Source organism: Siniperca chuatsi, linkage group LG21 (assembly GCF_020085105.1).
Source record: "Siniperca chuatsi isolate FFG_IHB_CAS linkage group LG21, ASM2008510v1, whole genome shotgun sequence".
In the NCBI taxonomy this organism is placed as follows: Eukaryota; Metazoa; Chordata; class Actinopteri; order Centrarchiformes; family Sinipercidae; genus Siniperca; species Siniperca chuatsi.
In genome coordinates, this window is record NC_058062.1 from 16,332,720 (window position 1) to 16,359,503 (window position 26,784).

At 39.2% G+C, this 26,784-nt stretch overlaps 1 protein-coding gene across 4 annotated transcripts; it reads left to right on the top strand.

The window, feature by feature from the left end:
- Positions 1-4,222: 4,222 nt before the first annotated feature.
- Positions 4,223-26,223, top strand: LOC122869476 (zinc finger CCCH domain-containing protein 7B-like). 4 transcript variants are annotated; one of them, XM_044182537.1, is made up of 23 exons: positions 4,223-4,853; positions 7,392-7,459; positions 7,611-7,647; positions 9,297-9,494; positions 11,151-11,309; positions 11,822-11,902; positions 12,339-12,398; positions 12,698-12,752; positions 12,880-13,052; positions 14,429-15,017; positions 15,538-15,599; positions 15,692-15,785; positions 16,882-17,043; positions 18,073-18,287; positions 19,288-19,388; positions 19,485-19,666; positions 20,572-20,657; positions 21,121-21,275; positions 21,586-21,691; positions 21,963-22,071; positions 23,198-23,334; positions 23,482-23,651; positions 25,006-26,223. In XM_044182537.1, the coding sequence occupies exons 2-23, from the start codon at positions 7,401-7,403 to the stop codon at positions 25,184-25,186; spliced, it is 3,171 nt and encodes a 1,056-aa protein (XP_044038472.1). In that variant the 5' UTR covers positions 4,223-4,853; positions 7,392-7,400; the 3' UTR covers positions 25,187-26,223. The 4 variants fall into 4 exon arrangements, with proteins under 4 accessions (XP_044038472.1, XP_044038471.1, XP_044038475.1 ...); XM_044182536.1 differs by having other exon boundaries at positions 4,223-4,721; XM_044182540.1 differs by lacking the exons at positions 4,223-4,853; positions 7,392-7,459; positions 7,611-7,647 and adding an exon at positions 10,294-10,470 and having other exon boundaries at positions 9,358-9,494; positions 11,151-11,380.
- The last annotated feature ends 561 nt before the right edge of the window (positions 26,224-26,784 follow it).

Sequence of the window (26,784 nt, forward strand, 5' to 3'; positions counted from 1 at the left end):
GCATCTCCAAAGCACTTCTCTCCAAACCTTCTACATCCAACCTTGGGAAATACTGTCTGTAACTGACAGGTGTTTTTTGCATGATCATGACATAACATAACAACATGTAATAATATCTTTTTGTATTCATATAATCATTTTATATAAACTTTTATATATTTTATTTATTCTTTAAGTTGTGTAACTGTTGGACTGCTGTATTCAAAATCAGGTTTGTTGTCAATTAGGTTTACGCATACAAGGAATTTGCTTTGGTATATTGGTACATAACACATAGTAAGTAGAAAATATAAAGAAAGATAAAACAAGTACTGTAAGTCACGAAGCATAAATAGAAAATAAGATAAAAAATTATTTAAAAAATATGTACAATATGATATTTAAATGAAATATCTTTACAGTTTGTGCAGGGATGTGTAAAATATTTACCAAGGAATGTGCAAAAGTTCATATTGTTAAGTTTAAAGAATATTTGCTATGTGCAAGATAGTTGTCCAGAAGATGTGCGTTAATGTAACGCATTGAGTCAGGAGTGTAGATTTTACGTTAATATAACATGTAGTGGGGGGTTAGGGGGTGTGAGAGTATGAGAGTCAGTGTCAGTGGGGGTCGCGGGCCTTGTTGACAAGGCCAGTTGCAGATGGGAAGAAAACTGTTCTTGTGGACCGCAGCCTCCTGCTGGAGGGAAGTGTCTGAAACAGTTTGTGTCTGGGGTGGGAGGGGTCAGCCATAATTTTTCCTGCAGCCACTCACCTTCTCTGCAGAGCGAATGATACGCTGCAGTCTGCCCTTGTCTTTGGCAGTGGCAGCAGCGTACCAGATGGTGATGGGGAAGGTGAGGATGGACTCAATGATGGCAGTGTAGGGGAAAGGACACAGCCTTGAGGGGATTCGGTGCTGATGGTCCAGGAGTCAGAGACATGTTTTCCAAGCCTCTTATGCTGCCTCCTGTCAGACAGGAAGTCTGTGACCACCTGCAGATGGAAGTCAGGCACACTCAGCAGGGAGATCTTGTTCTGCAGAAGAGCTGGGATGATGGTATTAAAAGCAGAGCTGAAATCATGAGCATGAGCTTTAAATCGTAATTTGGAAAAAACATGGATGCTACAAATTAGATGGGTTGTATTTTATTTAGTGCTTAAACAACACATTGATAGATGTTAAACATGTTGCGGCACCAGTACATTCCCTAAAACCAATAAAATATTGCTTTACCTGTCTTTTATCAGGGTTAATGCTAATAAATAACTTTTTAAACTAATCTAGGTCATTCTAAGTGAACATGTTCTAAAGTTTCTTCTTGATCACAGAATGTACATCTTCCTATTTTACATAATGTACTGTTTAATCCTGTGTGCCCACACCGGAGCCTGGATATTATTGGTTCCTCTCTCCTGGTTTTCCCCATTTTCCTCATCACACCTACTTTTCTTTGAATGTTGTATAGCCACCTTCCTCTTCTCCCCACTGCTTTTGCCACCTTTGTTTCAACTTATCCTTAATTGTGGTTTTCATTTCTGTTTTACTAAGGGCTACTGTAATGTCAATGCAATTCGTTGTTGTGGCTTCTTTTGCACACTTGTCAGCTATTTCATTTCCTTTGATTCCTATATGTGCTGGTATCCGTACAAATGTCATATTTAGCCCCATCATTACAATTCTATATAGAGCTTGCTGTATCTCTATTAAGACATCTGGTCTGCTGTCTGAATCGGCTTCAGGCTGATTAATGACGAGCTGGAATCAGAGCATATTACTGCTTTCAAAAGTCTCACATCTTTAACCTGTTGCAATGCTGACAAAATTGCCAGCATCTCCCCTGTATACACCGATACCCCATCACTGATTCGTTTGCCAATTTTAATGTTGAAATCTGGAACTATGAATGAAATACCAATTTTGTTAGCTGTGTTCTTTGAAGCATCTGTACAAATTTGAACATAGCTGTAGTAGATGCTTTCTGTATACAGTAGCTTCCCCATAATGTACTATGAGCATTAAAATCTCCACAACAAATAACTTTTCCTTCTAGATTTACGGCTAATTCCTCCAGTACTTCTAATGACAGCTTTTTGCAAGGATTGTAAAAATGTATTATTTTAATAGTTCCATCTTTTGCCCAAACTTCTATTACTGTCATTTCCCAATCTTTTCCTTTCTTCAGTACTTTATATTGCATTTCTTGTTTCACAAATATTATACAGCCTCTTCCATTTCCCTCCACTCTGTCTCTGCGTATACTGTTATATCTTTTTACTACAAACTCTAATGCTGGCTTACGGATCTTTCATAGCCAAGAATTTTTCAGCTCCTTTCACAATTATTTAGATTTTCTCTGTTTTGTGTTTAACTTGATCTGCACAGTTGATTACATAAGCAATGAACAAAAGCAGCTTATCTACTGTCAGTTCTGTAGTTTGCCCTCTTTGACCTCCTTCTGGTCTTGACTGGTTTTGTCAGTTTCTTCCATTCCCTTTTGTCTTTGCACCGTCTTCACTGTTTTAGCAGAACTTATGTTGTGAGCTATTTTTATTTGTTGAATTTCCACTGCTCTTTTCCTGACTTCACAACCCCAAATGCAGCACAGTGTTGGCCACCACAATTAGAACATTTAGCCTGTACATTATCTCCACATCCCCTTAATCTAGGATCCCCTCCGCATGTGGCACACCTTTGCTTCCCTTTGCAAACCATCGCTATATTCCCAAACCTCCGGCATTTGTAACACCGAAGCGGAGGAGGAACATGAGCCCTGACTGGGAAACTCATACATCTTTATTTTATCTGGGAGTAATAATAATAATAATAATAATGATAATAATAATAAAACTTTATTTATCGAGCACTTATCAAAACAAAGTACAAAGTGCTTTACAACAAGAGAAATAAAATACCACAGTGAATGATGAAATATAAAGAAATAAAATACACAAAAGCAATAAAATAAACAGCCAGTTCAGGTAAAATCAGGATCTGCTTTCCGATAAAAATGTGTTTTGAGAAGAGACTTAAACGAAGACAGTGACTCAGACAACCTAATTTCTTCGGGCAGGTTGTTCCAGAGCCTCGGGGCCCTGATAGCAAAAGCTCTGTCCCCCTTAGTTTTCATCCTGGACTCAGGAACAGACAGGAGACCCCTGCCGAAGATCTCAAACTACGTGAAGGTTTATAAGGGATTACAAGGTCTAAAATATCTAAAATATATATAAAGTACCAGGTCCTGGAACTCTAGAAGCACTGACAAACTTTCTCCACTCTCACCACTGATTGTCTTTAACAACCTCTTTAGTCTCCTCACCTCGCCTCCATGAATACTTCGTTTGAGTTTCTCCAGATCTTCATCAGTGGGAATGCCTGTCATCACTCCCCGGGTAACTTTAATCTCACCAACAACTCTTCTTTCACACACGGTTCTTTTGCAAATACTTTCAACATGCAAAGCTTTATTTCTCTGTTCATCTCTCTCCATCTCTACATTTTATCAGTAGGTTCCCGTCTCGAAGAATCTTGGCCATTTCTCCTAACTTCTTTTTCAGCTCCCTGGATAACGCTATTGGGCTTATATTCACCTGTTCATCTTCCCTCCTGAACTTAAGTATTATTTTAAATTCCTCTCTCTGCACCTTCCTGCGAACAACCCGGTTACCTTCGTCGGAACTGTTCTCCTCTAAGCCTCTTTTACTGCTCTGGCTGGCAGACGCCCTCACCTCCTCTTCTTTGCTTTACCTCTCCCTCTTCCTCTACAAACCGGAGTCCAGTCATCAAGCTCCATATCGTCTTCATCATTTTCTACCTGTGTTGCCATCCCGATCCAGTCACAAACCAGTTTATACCAACCGCAAGTCCCGGTCCCTCATTCAGACTCCTTTCCTCCCAAAATGTTCGCTGACTTTCCGAGTTGTTGTTCCAACTTGAGTGGGCGTTCACGTGAATTTTTACAATTATTCCGACAGCACATGAATGCAGCAGTGCCCCTTTAAACGCAGGGCTCTCCCAGTCATCATGACTCATGACAGTTTGGGAATCCTGTAGTTTTCCTCAGAGGAAACTTATTCTCGTCCGAGACTTGCAGTTTCAAATATGAATATGTGGATTCTAGTTATGTATTTTATTTTTAATGGAAACTTGATTTATTGACCTCTTGAATGTAAACATATTTTGTTTAATTTTATTCACCCATTTATATATTTGTGTATTTATTTTTGTATATGGTTATTGTAGCCTTGTTGTTGTTTTTATGTTCTTTTTTTTCTTGGGTCTTTGTATTGTTATTGAAGCTTGCACTGTTATTGGTCCTACAAGAATTTGTATTATAATGTCAAATAAAGAACAAAAACCAATTGTGTATGAATTCATTGTAGGGATTGCAGAAGAAGAAGATGTAGGCAGGTGGAGGTTATGGTTTTGTTGTCTGCAGGAAGTGGTGCCTGAGAGACTGCGCTCAGGGCCTGCAAGCTTCAGCATCTTTAAAGGGCCAGCCCAGTGTGGAGCCTTGCAGCTGGCTCATGGACAGACTGGGGTTGCTGGGAATCGAAACTTAACTGGGGACTGTGAATTCAGACACGAGCCCTCAGCGGGTTTCTTCCTCCTCGGCTCGCTGTTTATCAGCGTCAGCACGACCTCTCATCTGCCGAGCGTTTTTCCGTCTTTTTCCCCTTCGAACACGAAATGACACGCTTTTAAACTTTGCTTCAGTTCAATGAACTTCCTCACTTCATCAGGTAGGTGTGTCTGAACTTGGCCGAGTTGGCCCAGTCGCGCCGTGATATCCGAGGAAACATGCAGGGTCAGGGATTTGCGTGCTGGACGTTTGGGCAAATAGTTCATAGTGAATGAACACGAACACGGGCTCGGTGAGTGTCTGCACGGTGTGAGACGAAGCTGAAGTTAGCTTCCGAATCGATTCGGAAGCAGCTAAGGGGAAAGTTAAGGGGAACTTAACTTACAGTGCTGCGCGACCGATCCTCCGTTTTTTTTTTACACCTTTTTTAATTGTTGTGAAAGCGTGACATTTTTAGGTAAAGCCGTAACGCTGTCTGAAAGCCACTTTAAAATTTCTGAAACGTTTATTGTATTTGTGTAATTGCTAAAAAGGGAGATTTCACAGCCCCCCATCTAGACCATATTGGACCAGGTCCAGATCGAAAACCACTATATTTAGACTGGTCAAATCAGGACTAGATTATCCCAGAGAGGCAACATATTCTTTAAAACCCATTTCAGATTTGTGAAACCTTTATTCTATTTGTATTCTGTGACGTACCTGGTTGCCCGCGAAAGGCAGCCAATCTCACGTCCTGCTACTTATGCTGCATTCAGACAATGTCGGCAGAATGGACAAAACAGGAAAAACACTCCTTATTCCGACTCGGGAGTGTTTAGGCATTATTCCAAGATTGTTAAATTAAAGCCTAAATTAGCGGCTTTTGTTGTATTACGTATTTGTTGTAGTTTGTTACCGAGCGAAACTAGATCAAACCAAACAGTGTACAGCTGCTATAAAATGAGCCGAATCCATTGTATTAGTGTTTAATACTGGGTTTTATTTGGATGTAACTGCCAGAGGAGATGCATTTGCAGCCATTCTGCCAACAATCTGTTGACATGTCTGTAGTTCTTTTTCACCAAGTGCGAGATATCGTCGTCAGAGGCTGACTTGAACCGGTCTTCCCACTCGCTGCTCGTAATTACGGTTTAAACAAGAAGACTTGAACGCGGCATTAATAGATACATGTCAAAGATGGTGTGGATAAAAATATGTGCCAGACAGACAGACAGGCAGACAGCTAGGTAGGTAGATCGGTAGGTCGGTGTAAGTTTGTGTGCTTTGTGAAGGCTCTGGATTTTGACAGACTCAAAAGCAGGAGCAAAGAGTTTACTTTGTCAGCAGACATAATACAGGACACCAAAAGGTTAAACAGGTAAAATGTTAAAACAGGCAAGCAAAAAGCTAAAAAACGATCATAGTTCAAAATCATAATTGCAGGCAGGCAGAATCAGGAAAAACAAAAAGGCTGCAATGCTACCAAGAGACAAGATAAACAATGTGGCAAATGACTAGGCTACTATTCTGTGTCTGGTTGGTATTTTTGGTTTTTAGTGACATGTTTTGACAGTTATTTGATGGATTAGCACCAAATATCCAGAAGATGTATCCTAATGACTTTTGTGATCCACTCAAACTCAAACTGCTGAAGCTTCATATTATTTCTTACGTTATGGATCACTTCAGGGTCAATATGAACAAGACTAATGTTTACAGCGACCAACACCTTTCAACATGCATACGGGCATGTGAGTATTGTGTTAACGTAGAGAGTGCTACAACTAAATCCATGGACAACTTTTTCATAATTTTGGAGCTCTGTGATTTTTTGCATTTTCACAAATAGAATAAAGGCTTCACAAATTTTAAAAGTGGATTTCACACTGCGTTAAAGGGACAGTTCACCCCAAAATTAAACATGCATATTTTTCCTCTTACCTGTAGTGCTATTTATCCATCTAGGTAGTTTTGGTGTGAGTTTGGAGATATCGGCCGTAGAGATGTCTGCCTTTTTTGAATATAATGGGACTGTATGGAACTGGGCTTGTGGTGCTCAAAGCGCCAAAAAAATATATTTGAAAAACTCCAGAAGTCACGATCCACTAACTCAAAATAATCCACAGACCTTGTTGTGAGCAGTTTCATGTAGGAACTACTTTCTTTCTTTCTACCGATGCAATAGATTGACCTTTTTGTCAAAGAGTAAGATCCTTTTTGTCTAACCATAAACAGAAGTCTCGCTCGGAAATCTTGCAAGAGGTGAGTTGTTGCAGGAAGACGATGGTGGAAACATGAGTCAGTGAGTCATCTTAATCTTTAACAAAAAAAGCCTATCTCTGTAGGTATCCTTTCCATAATGTTGTCAGACACAGAATAACAATCTTAGCAGAGGCAGAGGCAAAAACAAGCACTTTTAGTGGACGTACTTTTTTGATGTGTGCAATTTTGCCCACAAGAATTACATTGCAGCCACTGCAGCCCGGTTCGCAGCTGCCGGCTGAGGCGATCTACTGGACCAATTCCAAAAATGTTTGTACCGGAGTCTTTTAGACTCTCAAAATATGTAAAAAAAAAAAAAAAGAAATAAATTTGAAAAAGAAATAAAAAAAATAGGGCCCAGGTTTAAAAATATCAGAATTACCCTTTTAAGTTTCCCTTAACTTTCTCCTTAACTGCAGAATCTGAATCTGTAAATCTGAAGCTAACTTCGGCAATGTGACAAAGAGCTGGTTGTTTCTTAAAGGAAGTGGGCGTACATCAGCCACATTTCACAGGCACTAACAACATAACATCAGTCAGCATTTGCTACTAAACCACTTGTGGTTTGTTTGTCTTCCCCCCCCAGTGAACAAGCATGGACCCTGCCAGACAGAAACGCAAGGAGGAGATAAGCAAATCTCTGACATTTATACAGTGAGATATGTTTTTTTTTTTTTATATATATATTTTTATTTGAGGGCAGCCTGACAGAAAGTGAAACCTATCCTGGCCTTGAATGACTCATATCCTTGATAACTATGGTGTCTCAGTACTTTTCTAAGCAAGTTTATATTTTGTGTTCTAGGTCTTCCCTGGCTTATCCAGAGCCCGAGGGCTACCAGGTACCAGCTGTTATTACAAACACAATGTTATGTCTGTCTCCACAGTCTCTTCACTCTTCCACTGTTGGTTTCATGCAGGTTATGATCTACAATCACTTGGTCATGAGTTGTTGCTGTTGCTATCTGTTGTGTTTCTCCCTTACACTCCTTTGTCTTTTCTTTCCTACCATCTTTCTGTTCATTCCTGGCTGCATGTTAAATCAAGGCCTGGGCACTTCTTTCACATCTTTTCCCCCCATTCTCTTCTTGGAGGCAGTGTTGATTTTTACTGCCACTGCTGGGTATTAAAGGATAGCTTCAGATTTTTTCAAGTCTGTCTAAATACTCACAATACTCACTTCGAAAGAGTTACTGTAATCATTCCTCCTGTCCATACAGGATCCAAAGTGATCCCTTCATAAATTTTTATTTTTTATTTTTCTTGTTTATTTATTTTTTGTGTACAAAATTCCCTCTTTGTGTTAGTGTCCCTCCAATGTGCCCCAGCGAGATAACAGTCCCAGGAAACACAAAGAAATAATTTCCTACTCAAGATTCCACCACTTTGGTCCTGACTGAAATATCTCTACCAACGTCTACTGGCAGGATTACTGTGAAATTTTGTACAGCCATTTATTGTCCCAGGAGGATGAATCCTACTGACTTTTCCTCTAGCGCCACCATGTGGTTGGTATTTTTGGTTTTTAGTGACATGTTTTGATGATTATTTGATGGATTGGCACCAAATTTTCAGATATTCGTGGTTCCCAGAAGATGTATCCTAATGACTTTGGTGACCCACTGACCTTTCCTCTGGTGCCACCAGCAATTTTTTTTGTGAAGTGTCTCAACATTTTGGATGGATTGCCATGAAATGTGCAATTTCCCCCCCACCGCTGTGCCTAACTACAACCTCACAGCGTCACTAGCATGTCTGTACTGCAGACTCCGTCTTGTTGTAACTCAAACTGCTGAAGCTTCATATTATTTCTTACATGGTGTGGTTATGGTACGAAGGGATCACTTCAGGGTCAGTATGAACAGGATGAATGTTTACAGCGACCAACACCTTTCAACATAAATACGGGCATGTGAGTATTATATTAACATAGACCTAAAACATCTGAACGTATCCTTAGCGTGCTACGACTAAATCCATCGACAACCTTTTCATAATTTTGGAGCGGTGTTGGATGTACAGAACTGGACAGACTGGCAATATTGCTGTTCTCAGGGCTGGAGTAAAGTCTCTGACCTGGGCAAGGTAGAGAGAGCTTTTATTACACTGCACTGCATTTTGTTGAACATTTTGTCTACATCTTGTCGTGATTTGCTGTTTTGAAGTTTCTAATCTTGATTCCTGGTTAAATCCTAAAGAACTTTAAAAATAAATAATTTTTTTTTTTTTTTTAAATTGCTCCTGTCCTTCACCATGTTCACGGGTATCACTTTATTCTCACTGTCCATGCACATGTGTACTGTGACCATGCCTAGAATATAAAATCATTCATAAAACTTGAAAAAACATGACAGGGTTGGGCTGCACAGGGGTGGATATGAATGAAATAAAAATCTTAGCTGTGGGGTGTATTGTGACTACTTCAGTCATGATAGGACCCAAAGTTTTTGGGACACACTACTCTTTTCACACACTCTTTTCCTCCTCCCAGGACTTACTGACCCAGTTAGTGTGCAACCTGCTTGATGAGGGCAATGCCTTGTTCAGGGACAGAGACTGGGAGCAGGCGGTGAGAGAGTTCAGTGAAGGCTTGAATGTCTCGCGCTACGCTGCAGCAGAGGAGCTCCAGATCCCCGAAGTTTTGCTGGAGAGCCTGTATGTCAACCGGGCCGCTGCCTACCACAGTATGGTGAGATACATTTGGTCCCGTGTGTTTCTGAGACGGCGTGTCATTCCGCAAACTTGCAACCGATTGTTTCAGTGTTCCAGTGTTAATGAGGCTTGGGAGAAATGCTTCTCCACACCCAAACCTGAGCTGTGCGTCAGTCAGTCAGGTATGGAGCCAGATAAAAGTGGATCAACCCATAATAATTAGTGGTTGAAGTAATTTTTCCCCCTCTTTCAACTTTTAATCTTTAATAACCTGTAACATGCCAGTGTTTAGTCCACTAGAGTTTGTGCTACATTTTAAAGACCCAATTAAACATATTTTTGAATATATAAATTAGACAGAAATAATATGATAATGGTGATTTAATATCTAAAATCAGCACTTTATGGTTTTCTCAGTTTGAAATATGGCCTGTTTCACTGCTGTTTATACACCATTGACCTTTAACAGTATGAATGAAAAACATTAACAACTTGTTGTTGTCTACAATAGTTCTCATATTAAAAGAACTGTCTTCCAGTTCGAAAGTGATCTTAGGTTTCATTCTTCTGTTTTCCATTCCTGATTCTTTTTCTTTTTCTTCTTTGTGGTGGGACCATGAATCATTAATAGGATAAGAGTCACAGGGAAGTTTTTAGCATGGGTTCAAGGGAAGGCCAAGGCATATCCGGGACAACCCAGGAGTAAATCTTAGAGTAGTATATTATAGTACAAAGCAGTGAGCACAGGATAATAATTCATAACAAGATAATGCTTTATAAAGAAGACATGACAATTACATGTTCCATCCACAGTTGAATTACACTTTCCTCCTCAGGTCCAGACTGAAATATCACAACAGTTTAGATTGCCATGAAAGTTTGTACAGACATTCATGGTCCCCAGAGGATGAATCCAAATTACTTTGGTGATCCCCTGACTCTAGCGCCGCCATGATGTTGACATTTGTGGTTCAGCCTTGAAATTTGGTCCCCCTCTGGAAAAACTGTAAACTGTAAGTCTAGTAATCCCTTTTAATTTTTCTTCTAACATTCTGACATTCCCATTAGCCTCTGCGCTGTACTTTTGTGTTTAATACTTATTGGCAAACGGTAGCATGCTAACATGTTAAACTAAAATGGTGAAGTGGTAAACAGTCTCTGATGTATTGCAAGTGACGAATAATGTTTGAAATAAAAAAGGAAAAAAATCCCCTTTACGTGTACATTCAGTCAAAACACAATGCAGAGTTATCTGTAAATCAAATTTTATATAAGTTAATTTAAGCTTCAGATAATGCAAAGAAGATGGGTAGAAAAGGTATCAGGAGAAAATGCAGTTCAGAAATATAACAGTGTGACTGACAGTTCTGTCCAAACATATTCCTACAGCTATTAACAGATCTCAGAACTTGGACTCATTGATAAATGGACTATAAACTTAGTATATCACTCGAAATTTCCAATTTAAAAAAAAAAAAAAAAAAAAAAAAATTCCAATAAAGGAGGCTTTCTGTCCTCACCACACCTCACACCTGATCTATAAAGCTGCTTCTAAAAACAATATCGATCTGGTTCTCTACCCCTAAAGGAATTTGACCAACACTGAATAATTTAGAGGTGTTTAATCATCAGTACCAGGCCACTGAGCTTAAACCGGCATAGCCATGCTCCTCATTTGAACTCTTTTCCACAGGGTCAATATGATCGAGGCGTGAAGGACTGTGACCGAGCTCTGAAAGTGTGTAAGGAAAGCCGCAAGGCCCTGTACAGGAAGGCACTTTGTTTGAAGGAGCTTGGGAAGTACAGGGAGGCCTACAACTGCACCACAGACTGTCTGCTCATCACTCGCCTGGTAAAGGAAGGAGAGAACTGGGAGAGTCAATGCTAATAGGTCTAAGAAAATGCTGTCAGAAGGGCCTGCATGTAAATATAAATGTCTTACCCTTTTAAAATCAGTTGATAGGGGCTGGGTCGTGAAGTGAAATGCTTTATGCTGAGTTTACTGCAATTTGTCCAATACTTTGGTTTATGTCAAAACACCTGTAAAACTAATGATGTTCCCATCAGCCTCAGCTGTACTCATTTTTCATGTGTTTCGTGCTACTTAGCAAATGTTGCCATTTTAACATGCTAAACTAGGATGGTGAACATGGTGAACATTGTACCATGTTTACCTTGTAAACATCAGCATGTTAGCATTGTCACTGTTGGTGTGTTAGTATGCCAATGTTGGCAAGATGGGACAAATTGCTTTTGTGAGTCAGTTCCAAGATGGTAATAAGTGGGCTTACACTACATGGTAGATGTCAGAGACGTGTAGCTTGTGCAGTGAATTGATTTGTTCTTCTGTTTGACTCTTGACAGGACAAACAGGTGAATGAGCTCGCACAGGAGCTGGCCATCCATCTGGGACTAAAAAATCGCAAACCCTATGTCAGCGCAAAGGTTAGTAAAATGATTATTGTTTAGATTTTGTTCACTGAGGAATACAAATGAGTAATGTTAAAGGATTTTCTCTTCATGGTCAGATAGGATGCAGTCTAGGGGTGGACATGGATAAAATCTTATATCATAGTGAAAGTAATTTTATATTGTGATATCGACATAAACATCATGATTTATAGTAATATTTATTTGGATAAAACAACTATTTTTGCCTATCCAGTGAATGAACTATCTTTAAAAGTGAAGTTATTTTATCACGTTGAAGCTAAAATCCTGGAAATGACATATGCAATTCAGTGGGGTAGTATTAGAAATGGCTATCACGGTATATACGGTAAGATGTATCATCATATTGCCTAACTAATGCCGACATGGTGCAGATTTGTCCTTATTTGCTGTGTATCTCATATCCAGTCTGTTATCTTGTCTTTCCCAGGAACAAGCACTTATCACGAGAGGTGTCGCAAATGGAAACATAACTTCTGAAACCATCACGGCAAGTACCACATTATTTCTAAGATTCACCACCATACATAAAATAAAAAAAGAAGATTCCTACAACGTTCCAAATCACATTTATTAAGATGCATTTGAGTTTCTTAAATGAGACGTTTTAGCTGACTGTGATTTCGTATCACAGAATCAGTGATGATTCATGTTTTCCAGATGTGTGTTGTTTTTTTTTTTATTTGAGCCTTTTACTCATCCTCTCAGAAATTTTCACATCAGACGTTTATTTTATTTGTGCTTGATTATACTTCGAATGCTTTTTTTCCCCCCCCGTCTCACTTCCAGGTGTCTGGTGCTCATTTAGGAAATGGTACAAATCCTCTGAGTGGCCTTGCACCAGGTGTGAATTCTTGACTTTGACTTGATCTGAATTGTGTTACATTAACATTAACAATACAGGCAACATGAGTGTCTCCACATCTGCTTACAAGTAAGATCTAAATAAATTCCCTCCTGCTTCTCTTCAGTTAGCTTTCCCAGCATGCCTGAGTCCTCCTTTCCCTCCACAACTCCCAGCTGCCGCCAACCTGCTGTCTCCTCAGTACCTGACACGGCGGACACTTTGGAGGACTCTGAGCTGATGGGAGATGACTTAGACAGCCTGCTCGACTGCTTCCCTAATGAGCAGGAGCCAACTGAGGTAATAACTGTTTGTGTTGTGTTTGTCCCTGCAGACCAGTAATTTACCTTTTTTTTTTTTTTTTTCTGAGAATGGAATGAAGGTGTCCTTGGTTTTAGAGAATTACTAAACTGGAAGGTGTGGAAGAGTATGTAATAATATATGCACATTATACAAGTCTTTAAAAGTTTGAGAATTACACACATTGAATGAAAAAACTTTTTTTATTTATTTTTTTCTTCAAAGAAACATGTTTTAACTCATTTATAACAAATTGCATACTTTGTCATTCGTTTCAATGCAGTAAAATCAACTTGTCACAGTTGTCACATCTTACTTTGGATAGCTAATCCATTGCAGAAAACATTCTTTCACCTTTTCTTTCTTTTTTTAAAATTAAGTTGTTATTATTACGTGATGATGCAGTTCAAATGTGCACTTTGAAATGTTCTGAGTGGGAAGCTCCAATATCTGATATTTTGGGAGACGGCTGCTCTGCCAAACAGCAGGAACTTAGGCGAGTTATTGAAAATCAAACCCAGAAGACAAAAAATTTGAGCAAACACAGAGGTCATGAAACCGATAATGTGCATTTGTTTGCGTTGTTGTGTCCAGTAGGAAAAGACACAGAAGAGGCCAGACTCTAAAAAGTAGAACAAGGTTGTAAATGTTCCTTTTTTAAAGCTGCATTAATTGTTTTTTTAATTATTTATTTATTTATTTATTTGGCCCCTTGTGGGCAGCTGAACACAGACAGTTTATTTGCTGACATGTTAGCGAATTTACACATCCAGCAGACACAGAGCAACATTAGCATTAAGTTGGATTCAGGTTTCTGTCCACTATTCACTCTCTTTTTAGCTCTATGTTGGTCTCCACCAACTCCTGAGGGAAATATCTGGCTCTGTTCCACTTTCTTCACCAGCTAGTTGCTCACTTGTCTGTTTTCCATTGGTGCTAGTAAAATAGTGTACAGCAGGTTTATCAGAGCTTTCCACTGGAAACAGCTGCCTACCTTGGCTAAAACAACACTAATCAGAGTTTGCTAAACCAAACAAAGAGCTCTGTAGAGCCGAGTGAAACTGCAGAGTCAGGTAATAATCCTCTGTGGGGTCATCACTACGAGTGTCCCCTTTCATATTACACTTAATCATTTGATCCATTGTTCGTATAAAAATATTGATTAGTGCAGCTTGAAGTGTGGGCGATTTGTCATAAATAAACATTTATATAGTTGTAGATTCTCATTAAGTTAATTACTTTAGTGAATTAAAAAAAAAAAAAGTTGATACTGCCCAGCTATTGTCAGCCAACATCCATGAAAACCTTCAAATCTAATCATTAAATTGAGGCTTTGTGGCACGTTTTTTTACGTTCTGTCTCTGTCTGTTTTCCAGGCCCACACACAGGCAGTATTCCCAGTCCCCAGCACGTCATCCACTTGCACACACACCGTTCCTTTTGTATTGCCCGCCCCGACACCCCAGCTACCCCCGGCCTTCTTCAGCTCGACTGTCAGCCAACTCAACTCCCTGGACTCCTTTTTAGGTGGTGGGCGCAGCACCACAACAGCGACACTGGATGCCTTAGATGACCTCTCGACCTCTGGAATTGGTGGCGCAGGCGCTCCAAACTTAGAACTGACCTCTGTGGCGCTGGACGATCTGGATGGCCTTGATTCCCTGGATGACTTCTTGGATACGACTCCAAGTGCCGCTGCTGCCGAGAATGACTCCAAAGTAGAACTGGACGCAGGGGAAAAGTCTCTTGATGATTTGCTAGATGAACTAGATCCCCTGGAGACTGTCTCTGATCCAGGTGGTCAGAGTGGTGATGTCCCTAAACTTGGTGTGAAAGCTGTGGACCTGGCTGACTCCCTTGATGCCCTGGACTTGTTTCCCTCAGATAAAGGTGTTGGGGCAGTTTTTCCAGCAATTTCCTTTGGGGGAACAGGCCTGGACTTGCTCTCAGATTTCAGCTCAACTGGTAACTATGATTTAATGGTGACTTATTATATTACTGGCAAAGCAGGAGGCCTGTTCTTTTAGATGTCATAACAGCAAATATAGGTTCTGAAATTAGCTAGATGGCTTTGACCTACAGCATTGTTTCCCAACCTTTTGGCCTTGTGGCCTCTTTAAAGTGAAGCAATGTCTACGTATTTGGGACCCCTCTTGTGTTGTGAGCAGATCAACCCAAGAGTGATGTTTTTTGGTTCTCACGTTGTTTCATTTGAAGGACCTCTAGAGCCCTGAAGAAGTGGAAGCACGGAGTATTTTACAAGAAAAAAGCTGAAAAAATGTATCGAAGTTTGTGTAACAAACTTTCTTTAATCATCAATTATCACTTTAATGATCAGATTTTAATTTCAAGCAGCTTAAATAAGTGATCCCCTTTTTAAAAGACCATACTGGTGTTTGTACATATTTTAGCCCATTTGCTACAAAGTGTGTACACATTACACATATACATAGTTTGTCACGTACTTTCTCTCATTGCTCCGCAGGTAACACAGACTCTCACAGTGCCGCAGCTCCAGTAATGCGATCTCCAAAGAATAACTACAAAGTAAGACTGATTATGTGGCTTGTGTTGTCTGCTCCATTTTAGTCTGTTTTGTTAGCATTAACTGAAATCTTATTCTTACTGTGGCAACAAAGGAGAGGAATAACCAAGTGCTGGTTGCAGTCTCTCACCCCCTGTCCTCCACCCATGAGTTCCTGCAGGCCTGCTCTGCCTGTTTCCCTCGGACAGGTATGTTAGCGGTCCAGTCCTGACTCAAAATAACTGTAGTGTAGCAAGAAATCATAATGCTCCTGCTGCTGGTGATGATTTTACTACTCAGGCAGTTTATTGACCTTTTTAATATTCCCTGTTTTGACAAAGTTCCCCTCCAGACGCGTTTTAAAGTATGTAAAAATACTCTATGATTAATATTTTTTTAACATGGTAATCCCACATAAAAAGTAAAAAAAAAAAAGGATGGATGTGGGTGAGAGCGGTGCGCGTCAAGATGGCTAGAGTTAGAGGAAACATCGGAGAGATTCAGGCAGACATGTTTGAGTCAGACCCAGATGAGGAGTCTATTGTGCACCAAAAATCGGTGACTAGCAAACGTATCATAATGGTAGGTGTAGTTAGCATCTTTTATTTGTTTATGTTGTTTGTTAGCTTGTAACTGGCAGTGGCTGACACTGCCATGGTGGTTGTGAAACATACAATAATATCTGCTACGATGTTACAGCGTGTTCACAATGTTATTACGTAATGTTAGTAGATAGTGGAAGGAAGCTCCAGGGTCCGGTTTACATCCAAAAACTGCACACTCTACCATGTTTGCTGTAAAGACTTTCACTACGCTAACTTAGTGCATGCTCTCGCTCTCTGTACTGACAAGTCTGCTCTGCGCTGGAGGTTTCAGGTTTCTTTGGCGGTGGCACTGCGACTGGCTTTCGAATTAGTGACGTCCCAAATCACGCTTGCCCGGAGTACGTTCGAATATCAGATTTTAGGGAAGTGTATAGACCTCTCCCCCTTTAGTAGAGGAATGTGAAAGAGATAAATTTTGCACAGATACAAGTCAGTAAAGTCGAGGCCTGACATTTTAGGGGACTTAAACATAAGAAAAACACATTTTTCAGTGGAGGGGTACTTTAAAAGGAACTTTTATTTGCATCCTGAAGCCCTTCTTTTAATGTTGCTGAAAGGGCAAAAAGTGAAGTTAAAATGTCAAGCAATGACCAAAATTTAAAAATCTATTCAGAATACATATAAACATACATACTCAAAAACAGAACATCCACTCATACTTTTTTGTTCTATTGGATATCTTCAATTTTTTCATTTTCAGGTCAAGGGATATATACTTTTGTTCACAAGCCAGACCTGGTCCACAGCTGTAAGGGAGACATTCTGTTATGTAGACGAAAGGCAGGTCATCCTTCGGAGTGGACCCGAGTGCGACCGCTTCCTACCTGGACTTCCTTCAGTGGGCCGTTTGTACTTTGCAGAGGTAAGGATCTCAAAATCAAATGATTGATTGATTGATATCAGGACAACATAGTGTTTGTTTTGTTTTGTGTGTGTCTCCGTGCAGTATGTTGTGCCGACAAGAACATAATTACAGTACATTTTTTGCATAAAACGCTTACAGTAAATCGGGTGTAAGATCTGAACATGACAACGTACAAGAATGCTCATTAAATAAAATAGTCAAAATTAGAATTTTTAAATGAGGAAATATTGGCTCAAAGAACAAGTAAAGAAGATTAAGAATGTGACCAGATGCCAACTTTCGACACTTGAAAGTTCTTGATACTATTGTTTCGGCTGATAACAATATATTGAAGTTTACCCAATCCTATCTGCACAGTGATAAGGTGTTTCACTGCACATTTTACACCATGACTATCATTTCTACAACCAAAGATAAAGTCCATTAGCTTTCAGAAATAAGAGTAGCCAGTTGTTTTACTTTGTAAGCCACGTAGCAGCTTAGCCAGTTAGCTTGTACACTTGTAAACTGTGGCGCTAACAGTAGGTGTAGTTTTCAAAATCACTCGACAACAAGTCATGGTGCATGTTTGGCATGGCAGATACTGAAACCCAGAGCTAGGCAAATAAAAACATCAGAGCACAGTTTGTTCTTTCAATTAGAAACACTCTTTTGAAGCAGTGTTGTCCTTTTTAACCATGTAACCATGTCTTTGAGTTTCATCATGTTTTGCAGTTTTGTCAGGGAAGGCAGTTTGGATTTACAAACATAGGCATGCTTGATACGACTTGTCACCCCGTGTTTCCATTTTTCCCACAACTCTGCCACTTTGACTGACCAGAAACAGTTTTAATGCGAAGGAACTCTTGATGGCAAATAACTTCAGCAAAACAGTCATGCTAGTCACTTACTAACTACTGAATTTCAAACAGCTGTACAGTTAGAGAAGGAACCTGTAATAGAAATGAGTAATTAAAGTGACTGTGTTTGTCCCACATTCCTGTGTTCGTGTGACAGAATGAGTTCTGTGTTTTCTTACATGTTCAGAGCTGCTGAAATCCGGGGATGTGGGCCTGTGTAAGTACAGAGAGAAATGCAATTTTGCCTTCAACCAGCTGGAGATCGACGTTTGGACAGAGGAGAGGAAGGGGACGTTGGACCGAAACCTGCTGTTTGAAACAGCAGCTGTCAAACTGGACCCTGTGAACAGCATCATACGCCTTCTACAGGAAAACAAGGGCATGTTCATGTTCCTTTGTCAGGTTAGTGCACTTATAGTTTATATAATTACTACTTTACATACTATTTGTTTTAAGTCGAGTCATGTCTGTTTTTACTATTATACAGTACATATTTTTAATTATTTTGTTATTCTCTTTTATGTTCTATTATTTATTGATTATGGATTTGATTTGTAAATCTTGATGTTTTCTATGTTCTCATATATGTATATTACTTTTCTTCTGTTTCCTGCAATATATTTTTTAATTGTTACCTATAATTTTTGATGTACTCAGGTCTCCCTTAAATTATGGAAGGCAAAAAATGACTTATTCAACAATAAATAAATAAATAAAACATTTTTTTTTTTAAATAGATTTTAAATAGATTGAATACAGAATTATACTACTGTTGTCACTGTTTGAGAATGAGGTACACAGGTTGTACTAACCTCCTTGTGAAGCCAGACAATCATGCTTTACAGTGGTTAGGTTAGGACCACTGTAAAGCATGATTGAGGTTGTACACGAAATGTAGAACTACAGAACGAAGTATTTTTAAATGTGTAGGAATAACATTCTTATTGTTAGTAGTAGTAGTAGTAGTTATGTCCCAATTCTTTAATTATTAATGTACTTATATATTTATTATTTTATTTATTTATTAAAATACTATTATTTCTGTATTTAACTACACCAATTCCAGTCCCAGTTATAATTATTTTTTAAAACATTGGAAACCTAACAAGTACCAGCTGCCAGTGGTTTGTTCTGTCCTTGAAGCATGCATGTTACACCACACTATACACTGCTGTATCTATGTTTTTAATCTTTAATCATATGCCTGTCTGTCTCTTGAACATTTACACAACATTTTTTGTATCATAATAGATTTGTTTATTAATAATAAATTGTTAAGACAGGCACCCTCTCCAAATGTCTTTCTTTGTCTCAGTGTCTTTCTTCTTGTTGTTGGTCTCTTTTTTTTCTTTTTTCTTTTTGCTCCACCTTTTTTATGTTTGTCTTTCTCGTTTCTCTTCAGGAATGCTATGACAGTAAACCTAGAATCATCAGTAAGCGCTGCAAAGACAACCACACCATCTGCTCCAACTTAGATGCTCGCCACACCTTCGATGCCAATAAGTGAGCTTGTTTACAACATATGTGTCACTCATCCTTTTGTCCTTGCTCATTTCACTCACACGCTAACTCTTTAACTGTCATGCCTCTGCCTGCCAGGTGCTTGGCATTTGTGGTTAGGACACACAGTGTGAGCTACAGAAAAGTACGTCCGCTGAGCGTCCTGTGCCACTTGGATTTGTGCCGCCAAGCCATCCGGTGCTGCTGCCAGAGAGAGGACAGCTGCCATTATGCCCACTCCGTCATAGAGCTGAAAACCTGGAGGGTGCAGAGAGACACAGGTGCAGTCTATCAGACACATGCGGTTGAAATAGTAGAATCATGAGCATTTTGTATTTTATTTGTTCACTTGAATAAAAATATTAAAACACTGAAGAGGTGTAATCTTCAGTTTACGGTGAGAAAAATGTAAGGCGCTTATTAAAACCAGATTAGGTGTAAACACATTTGATTCATGTTCGATTACCTTTAAAGCTGCACTAATCAGTATTTTTATATTAACAACAGGTCAAATGACTATGGGTAATGTGAAAGGGGTGGCTCATAGTGACTAATCGACTCTGCAGTTCCCTCAGCTCTACCGAGCTTTTCAGTGTCCTTTTAAACTCATTATTGTTATTTGTTTTACAACTTCACTGTTTTGGTTCACTCTCACCGTTCTCATCAGTCTCGTTTCCAGCAGCAGCAGGCAGCTGTTATCAGCAAAAAGACAGTGATAAACTCACTGGACACTACCTGCTCAGCACCAAACAGCAGACAGACACAGTTAGCTACTAGCTGGTGAAAATTTTGGAGCATTTAGCAGCTAAAGAGACAGCCATTTCCCTCAGGATAGAGACCAAAACAGAGCTAAAAGGAGATTGAATATTGGATTTACATTCATCAGGTGGACAGGCACAGGACTCCAAATTAATGATAATTTTGCTCCATATCTGCTGTATGTTTGTTTGCTATATGAACTTTCTAAATTGATATATGTCAGTATGCCCTCAAGTGGCCAAAATGAATCATTAATAATTTTTCAGATTTATTCAATCCAAAGAGATTCAGTTCTGTAAAAACAATTGTTTTAGTCAGTATAGTATTCCCCTTCAGTATTCCGAGAAGAAACCAGAAGACAGCAGTAACTTGTAGTATTTCTCTTAAAATGAGTGGCGACTTTATTTCTGTGTGTTTGTGTTCACAGGTATCAGCCCTGATGAGATTGTGAAAGTATCCACAAAGTATAATGACAAGCAGGAGCAAAACTCAAGCAAACAGAAAGGAAATAGAGTAAGAAACCATTTTTATCATTTTTATTGAAATAGCTCGGCATATAGACCGGCCTGTTTGTTGTTGGTCAACTTGTCCAGCATCCTCTCTGTTTGTTCTTATTTTTGTAAATGTGATGAACCCACATGTTGAAGCAGTGTCACCACCTCACTGCTGGTCTTGTTATGTCTTTTGACTGAATTTTTCACCTTTTTTTTTTTAATTAATAAGCAATTTAAGTAATTTACAGAACTTTTTATGTAAAGACATAGTCATGTCAAGACAAAATCATATTTACCATAAATATTAAATGTACTATGCTTGCAGCAACCAGATTCTACATAAAAAATCTGTGAAATTATTCCAATTTAAACCTAGTTTTTTAAAAAGTGGTAATCTTTGAAATTATTTTGTAAGTTGATTTTGGCAGATGAAAGTTTAAATGACTATCATCCTTCTTTGTCATCATTTTCATTTTAAACAGTTGTCCTTTGGAGGTGGTGGGAGCAAACCAAGAGGAGGAGTTGGGAAGAGTCTGAACATGAAGATGAAGTTTGCCTGTGGTCAGTGCTGGCGGGATGGTCTGATCAGTGAACCAGACAAAACCCTCAAGTACTGCATTGCCAAGGCCAGGCACGCGTGAGTAAAAATAATATATTTGTATAGTTCCCACACAAGTCTGGAAAATGATGGAAAATGTATTTTAATAATTTCTGTTTCTAATTCTATAAACATAGCCATGTCATATTATCAGAGATCCTATTAAATATCAACCAGAGTTTTTCAAGCCTGCCTGAAAAAAGGTGAAAGGTTAAATGTTGTCCACATATAAAACTAGTAAATCACAGCCAAGATTACCCATCCATTTACCGCCTCATATCCGGGTCTAGGTCTGCCGGCTGTCTCATTTTCAGCCTCTGTCCCCTTCTTCTTGTGTCGTCATCTTCAGGTGGACTAAAGAGAGATGGGCACTGCTGGTCAAGTCCTTGGAGAGAAGTAAATGGGTTCAGGTCCGACCGCTGCCACATGCCAAGAACTTCCCTGTGCAATATGATGTAGGTGTGCTTCCTCTATTCTTATGCACTTTGATACAACAAGTGGTTTCAACCATGCGCTCAGATTCATCATAGACATTCCCACATTGATGAGCAAAGGACTTCCCCAATCTCTCTTGCCTTTTTCTTGTTGTTTATGTTTACTATGTTTTGTATATTTGGCACTTTAAAGATTCAATTTGTAGGTTTGCCTGTTGGTGCTGATTATGGTGTCTCTTGAAAGTTTGTACTGCACATTGTGATCTGTGCATAACACGTTTTCTGCTGGCAGATATGTACCCAGATCTTGGAGAAAAGGAAATGTAACTACACTGGGAAATGCACCTTTGCTCACAGCCAAGAGGAGAAGGAGATGTGGATGTATATGAAGAATAATGACTGTGAGTTATTAAAATAATGCTTTTAAAAGAGTATTCCACTGATTCAGCATTGCACTCCTATAACATTGTTGGATTCATGATTGACAGTTAAAAAAAGATCAAAAGATATCTATCTAAAGATTAAAAGAGAGAGATTATCTATCTATCCATCCTACATTACCCACAATGCAACTCAACCACCGACAGTTCAGTCGGAGATTCTGGTGTGTTATGCTAGTAGTGGCTAATGTAGCCTTGGGCCTCAAACAGAGATAAGGAACGGGCTACAGAGGTCTGGCAAGCTCACTTCGTTCTAACTCCACACCCCCAGATTGTTTCTCAATTTAAAACCTGTAGTCTTCAGATCCAGTAGACGCTGACTCAAGTGACATCGCTTGAGGCAATTTATCAGACTACACACAGCTCCCTCTGGAGCCACAAAAGGCGTTATGCAACTTTTTTCACATACGCAGTAGTACTCCCCAAGACCTGTAAACAGACTTTGATTCAAAGGGGAACTCCACCAATTTTAAACATCACTCTGCAATACAGTTTGCATTAAGTAAGGGGTAGACCAAAGTAAAATGGAAAACCTACCTAACATAACAAAGCCATGTTGGAAGAGCTACTAGTGTATCTAGCCAGGCTGTACTTAGACACATCAGGACTTTGAGTTAAATGCTAACTACACTGACAATGCTAACATGCAGATGTTTAGGTATAATGTTTATTATGTTAGTCTTTTGTGCTAATTAGAAAATGTTATCATGCTAACACGCTAAACTAAGATGACGAAGTACAGCTGAGGCTGATGGGAATGTCATTAGTTTTGCAGGTGTCAAATATTGGACAAAGTGAACTTTTGATCTGATGGTGGTGCTAGATGAATATCTATTCTGTTGAATATTAAATGTGGTTCTAGTGGAGTGTATTGAGATTATATATTGTCACCTGTTGTTTCCCTCAGTTCGAGTCATATTAGGCTTTGAAATGTTGCTAAAATGGGCAGAAATCTGTAAATGCATAACCTCAAATCTCACTCGAAGAGCACTGCGCCCAATCGTGTGGTCTTTGATTTGTTGTCTGACTTTGACTCCGTCTCTCACTGAACATCTCAGTGATAACGGATTTGTATTTGTGCGTGTAGTGCGGGACATGCAGCAGATATATGACATGTGGCTGACATTAACCGCCCACAACCGCCAATCAGATGGAGCCATGCTCACACAGCCCGTCCCAGAAGAGAAATACATCGTCATGCCTACTGACTATGCTGAACCAATGGTGGGTATACATTTGTTTTTCAGTTCAGTAATGTCAAAGACCAAAAACAGCTGCACTGGCACCAAACTAAAACTCTCCCGTTTGTGTTTCCTGACTATGCATCTGTAAGAAGAAGATGATGATGATGCTTCCTTTTTTGTATTTTAGAATGGCTTTCACTGCCGTCTGTGTGGTAAGCACAGTAACAGTATGCGGCAGTGGCAGCAGCACATCTCCTCTGAGAAGCACAAGGACCGAGTGTTCAGCTGTGAGGGAGAAGACGAAGCTCTGACGTGGAGCTACCGTTTCCCTGGCGCATGCTTTGAACTCTGCCCCAAGTAAGACCATGTCCTGGATCAGTTTTTGGATTCAGTCAGTGTAGAAAATAATTAATTGCTAAAGTCAACTGGTTAAGGGTCCAGCATTGGAGTGCTGTTGGTTTGAATCACAGACACAGCCCACAACACTTTGCTTACCTCCAGTGGTTTAACTTATCACCTTGCTGCAGTGATGTAAAGTGTACTCGAGGGTGTGTCAGTGCACTGTGACATCACTGTTGGACGTGGTTACAGGTGCAACAGAGCACACTTCTGACCACATCCAGATGACACACCCATCAGTGAAGCTGGCTGTGATCAGAGGTAAACAGAGTTGAAGCTTTAAAACCAGGGAGAGCAGGAGTCAAGTTACTCTTTAACAAAAAATATTCTCCACACCTGTTGCTAATATTTCAAACTACTCCCAATGGTAGACTTGTCAACTGGATTTGGCCACTTCACAGTTGGGCCGATGCAACATATATAGCTACAATTGGTGTAAAGCAGGGCCTCAATCTGTATCTGTTTATTTCACAAACAATCTGTGTTCGGATTTACACTGAAAGTTGTTGGAAATCATCTAGTACAGTATATGAGTATAAAGGTTTGGGCCACTGGGCCACTGGTCCACTAGTGCTGTTTCTGAATAAACGTTTAGCAGTTTAAACGTTTGACTTTGGTCCAGGTGACTTGGTGTTCGGATGAGTACTGGATTAATATCTACTGCTTTGCTAGAATAACTAAATAAATATCTTATTGCTGCTTTAATCTAAAATAATGTTTATATTAACAATGGGTCAGATAACTTATGTGTAATATGATAATAGTGACAAACCCACAGAAAGTTATCACCAACTCTGTTCTCCTCACTTCCACAGAGCATTTTTAGCATCTTTCAGGTCATTGTTTTGGTTTTTTTTCATCAGTGCTGTTTCCAGAGACGGGCATCTGTCTGCTGGTGAACATACTAGAGCATAAAGCTTTTTAGTGAAAACACACAACATAGTGGAGCATTTAGCAGATAAAGATGTCAGTTATGAGTTAGTAGAGACCAAAACAGTGCTAAAAGAAGGGTGAATATTGGACTTACATTTGTTGCCAAATTAATGCGGATGTTGCTCTGTGTCTGCTGGATTTGTAAATAAGCATCTTATTTATATCAATATAACAACTTTATAAGGCTATAATATGTCAATTTTGTATTTTTCATCTTGTTGCATTTCCCTCCAAAATTGATTATGCAGATTTTAAAGGTCTAGTGAAGTGAAGAGCCATTAATATTTAGCATGTCTATATTACTTCACACAGAACTAAGGTATTTTATTGGGACTTAACAACACTGTCAAAACATACAATATATATTAATGTCTGACAGGTTGGATGGCAGCTGTCCTGACGGTGTGAGCTGCGACTATGCCCACAGCCCAGAGGAGTTGCAGGAGTGGACTGAGAGACGGGATTTCCTGCGACAGAAGCTGGCCAGAGCCAGGGAAGACATGCTCATTATGCCTGATGAGTTTGACTTTGGGAAGTTCAACTTTCTACTTCAGGACTGAGAAGAATTTTATTAAAATTATTATTTTTTTGACTTTGTGAGCCGGTAACTGCCAAACTAGCCTTTCAAAACCAAAATCAGCAGGTGACGTGATCAAACTAGAAGTGAGTACAATTTACCAAAACATCATTTTGAAATATGAAGCATGTGTATTTTCCTCCCCAAACATGTCCTATACTCTTTACTTTAAACTGGTAAATATTTTAATTTCTTCTAACAGTGTATGGAACATTTTTAGAGCTGCTTGTATTGTCTGTTCTGCTAAAACGTCATGGGAAAAAAAAAAAAAGTACTCAGTGTTGTGAAAGTAAGGCTCATGTTGGTGCCACTGAAAAACACAACAGATACAAACACACACCATTCATCTCTGAATATTCATTATGGGTTACATATTTACCAGACATGCAGCCTTTAGTGTGCTCTGACCCATGTGCCATCCACGCAAAATTATTTTGTTCTTTTCCCTTCTGTTTGAGCAGGGAATATCAAAGAGTGTTTTCAGTCCACCGTTCACTAAGAGACAGGGTGTTCAAAGGCTTTACTGTGCATTAAAATACTCTCAAAGTCTCAACGTTTAACACAAATAAAAATGGTCATGTTCAGTTCTGATTTGTGATCAAGCAAAGACATATCTGTTTTTGGTGGTATTATTTGACTTTGTGTATTTTTATGTGGAGCGTATGTGTGTTATTCTGGTATGTATTATTTTCATCATCAGAGAAGGTTGTTTCCATATTGGCCAAATTGTTATTATGAGACTAATAGCTTTGTTCATTGTTTAACTAAATGAGAAGTAAATCAAGTGAAGCACTGTTTCTCCAGTTAGACCTGTGAACTGTGTAAAGGGTTGAAAAAGAATATGCAGGACAGAAATAGTTTACAAAAAGGAACATTAAAACTCAGTACAGTTTATCAGGTAATATACTTGCTGTGTATGTTAATGGCAGGAATGTGTTTCTATGTTTGTGTATGAAAGTGTGTTATGTGCCATATATTGTATGTTTTGGAAAAATAAACTAGGTAAGTTGAATAAAAAGAGGTAGAGGCAATAAAGACAAGTCATTAACAGCAATGATGACAGGTCTAAATACCCAATGATGAGAATAATAGAAATTATAATTATGATGCATTGTTATGGAACTAAAACTATCCAACAGTGTATAGAATATGAAATATATATATATATATATATATATATCATTCACAGGGGCCAGTGTTCTACAGTAAGTACTTTTACTTTAGTTAAGTCAAATTAGCTAATGATACTAAGGAGACTTTTACTGAATTAACATTTTGAATGCAGGGCTTTTACTTGTAATGTACTGAGTATTTCCACAGTGTGGTATTGCTACTAATATTTCCTTCACTGCTGTAATACAATTTCATTGTACTTTGTGCTTAAATGCCGTCATCTTTTTAGTGCACTACTCACACACATCACTAGATGGCGCATAGCGCGTGAGTGGACCTGGCCTCGAGCCGCCTCTGGCTTGCACGTGCGGCCCTGCGTGGAGAGCAATGTCCTCGGCTCAACGGGGTTGTTGTGGCTCTCATTCGTCCGCCCCCTGCTTTCTCATAGGCTCTGCGGTGTGACCGACA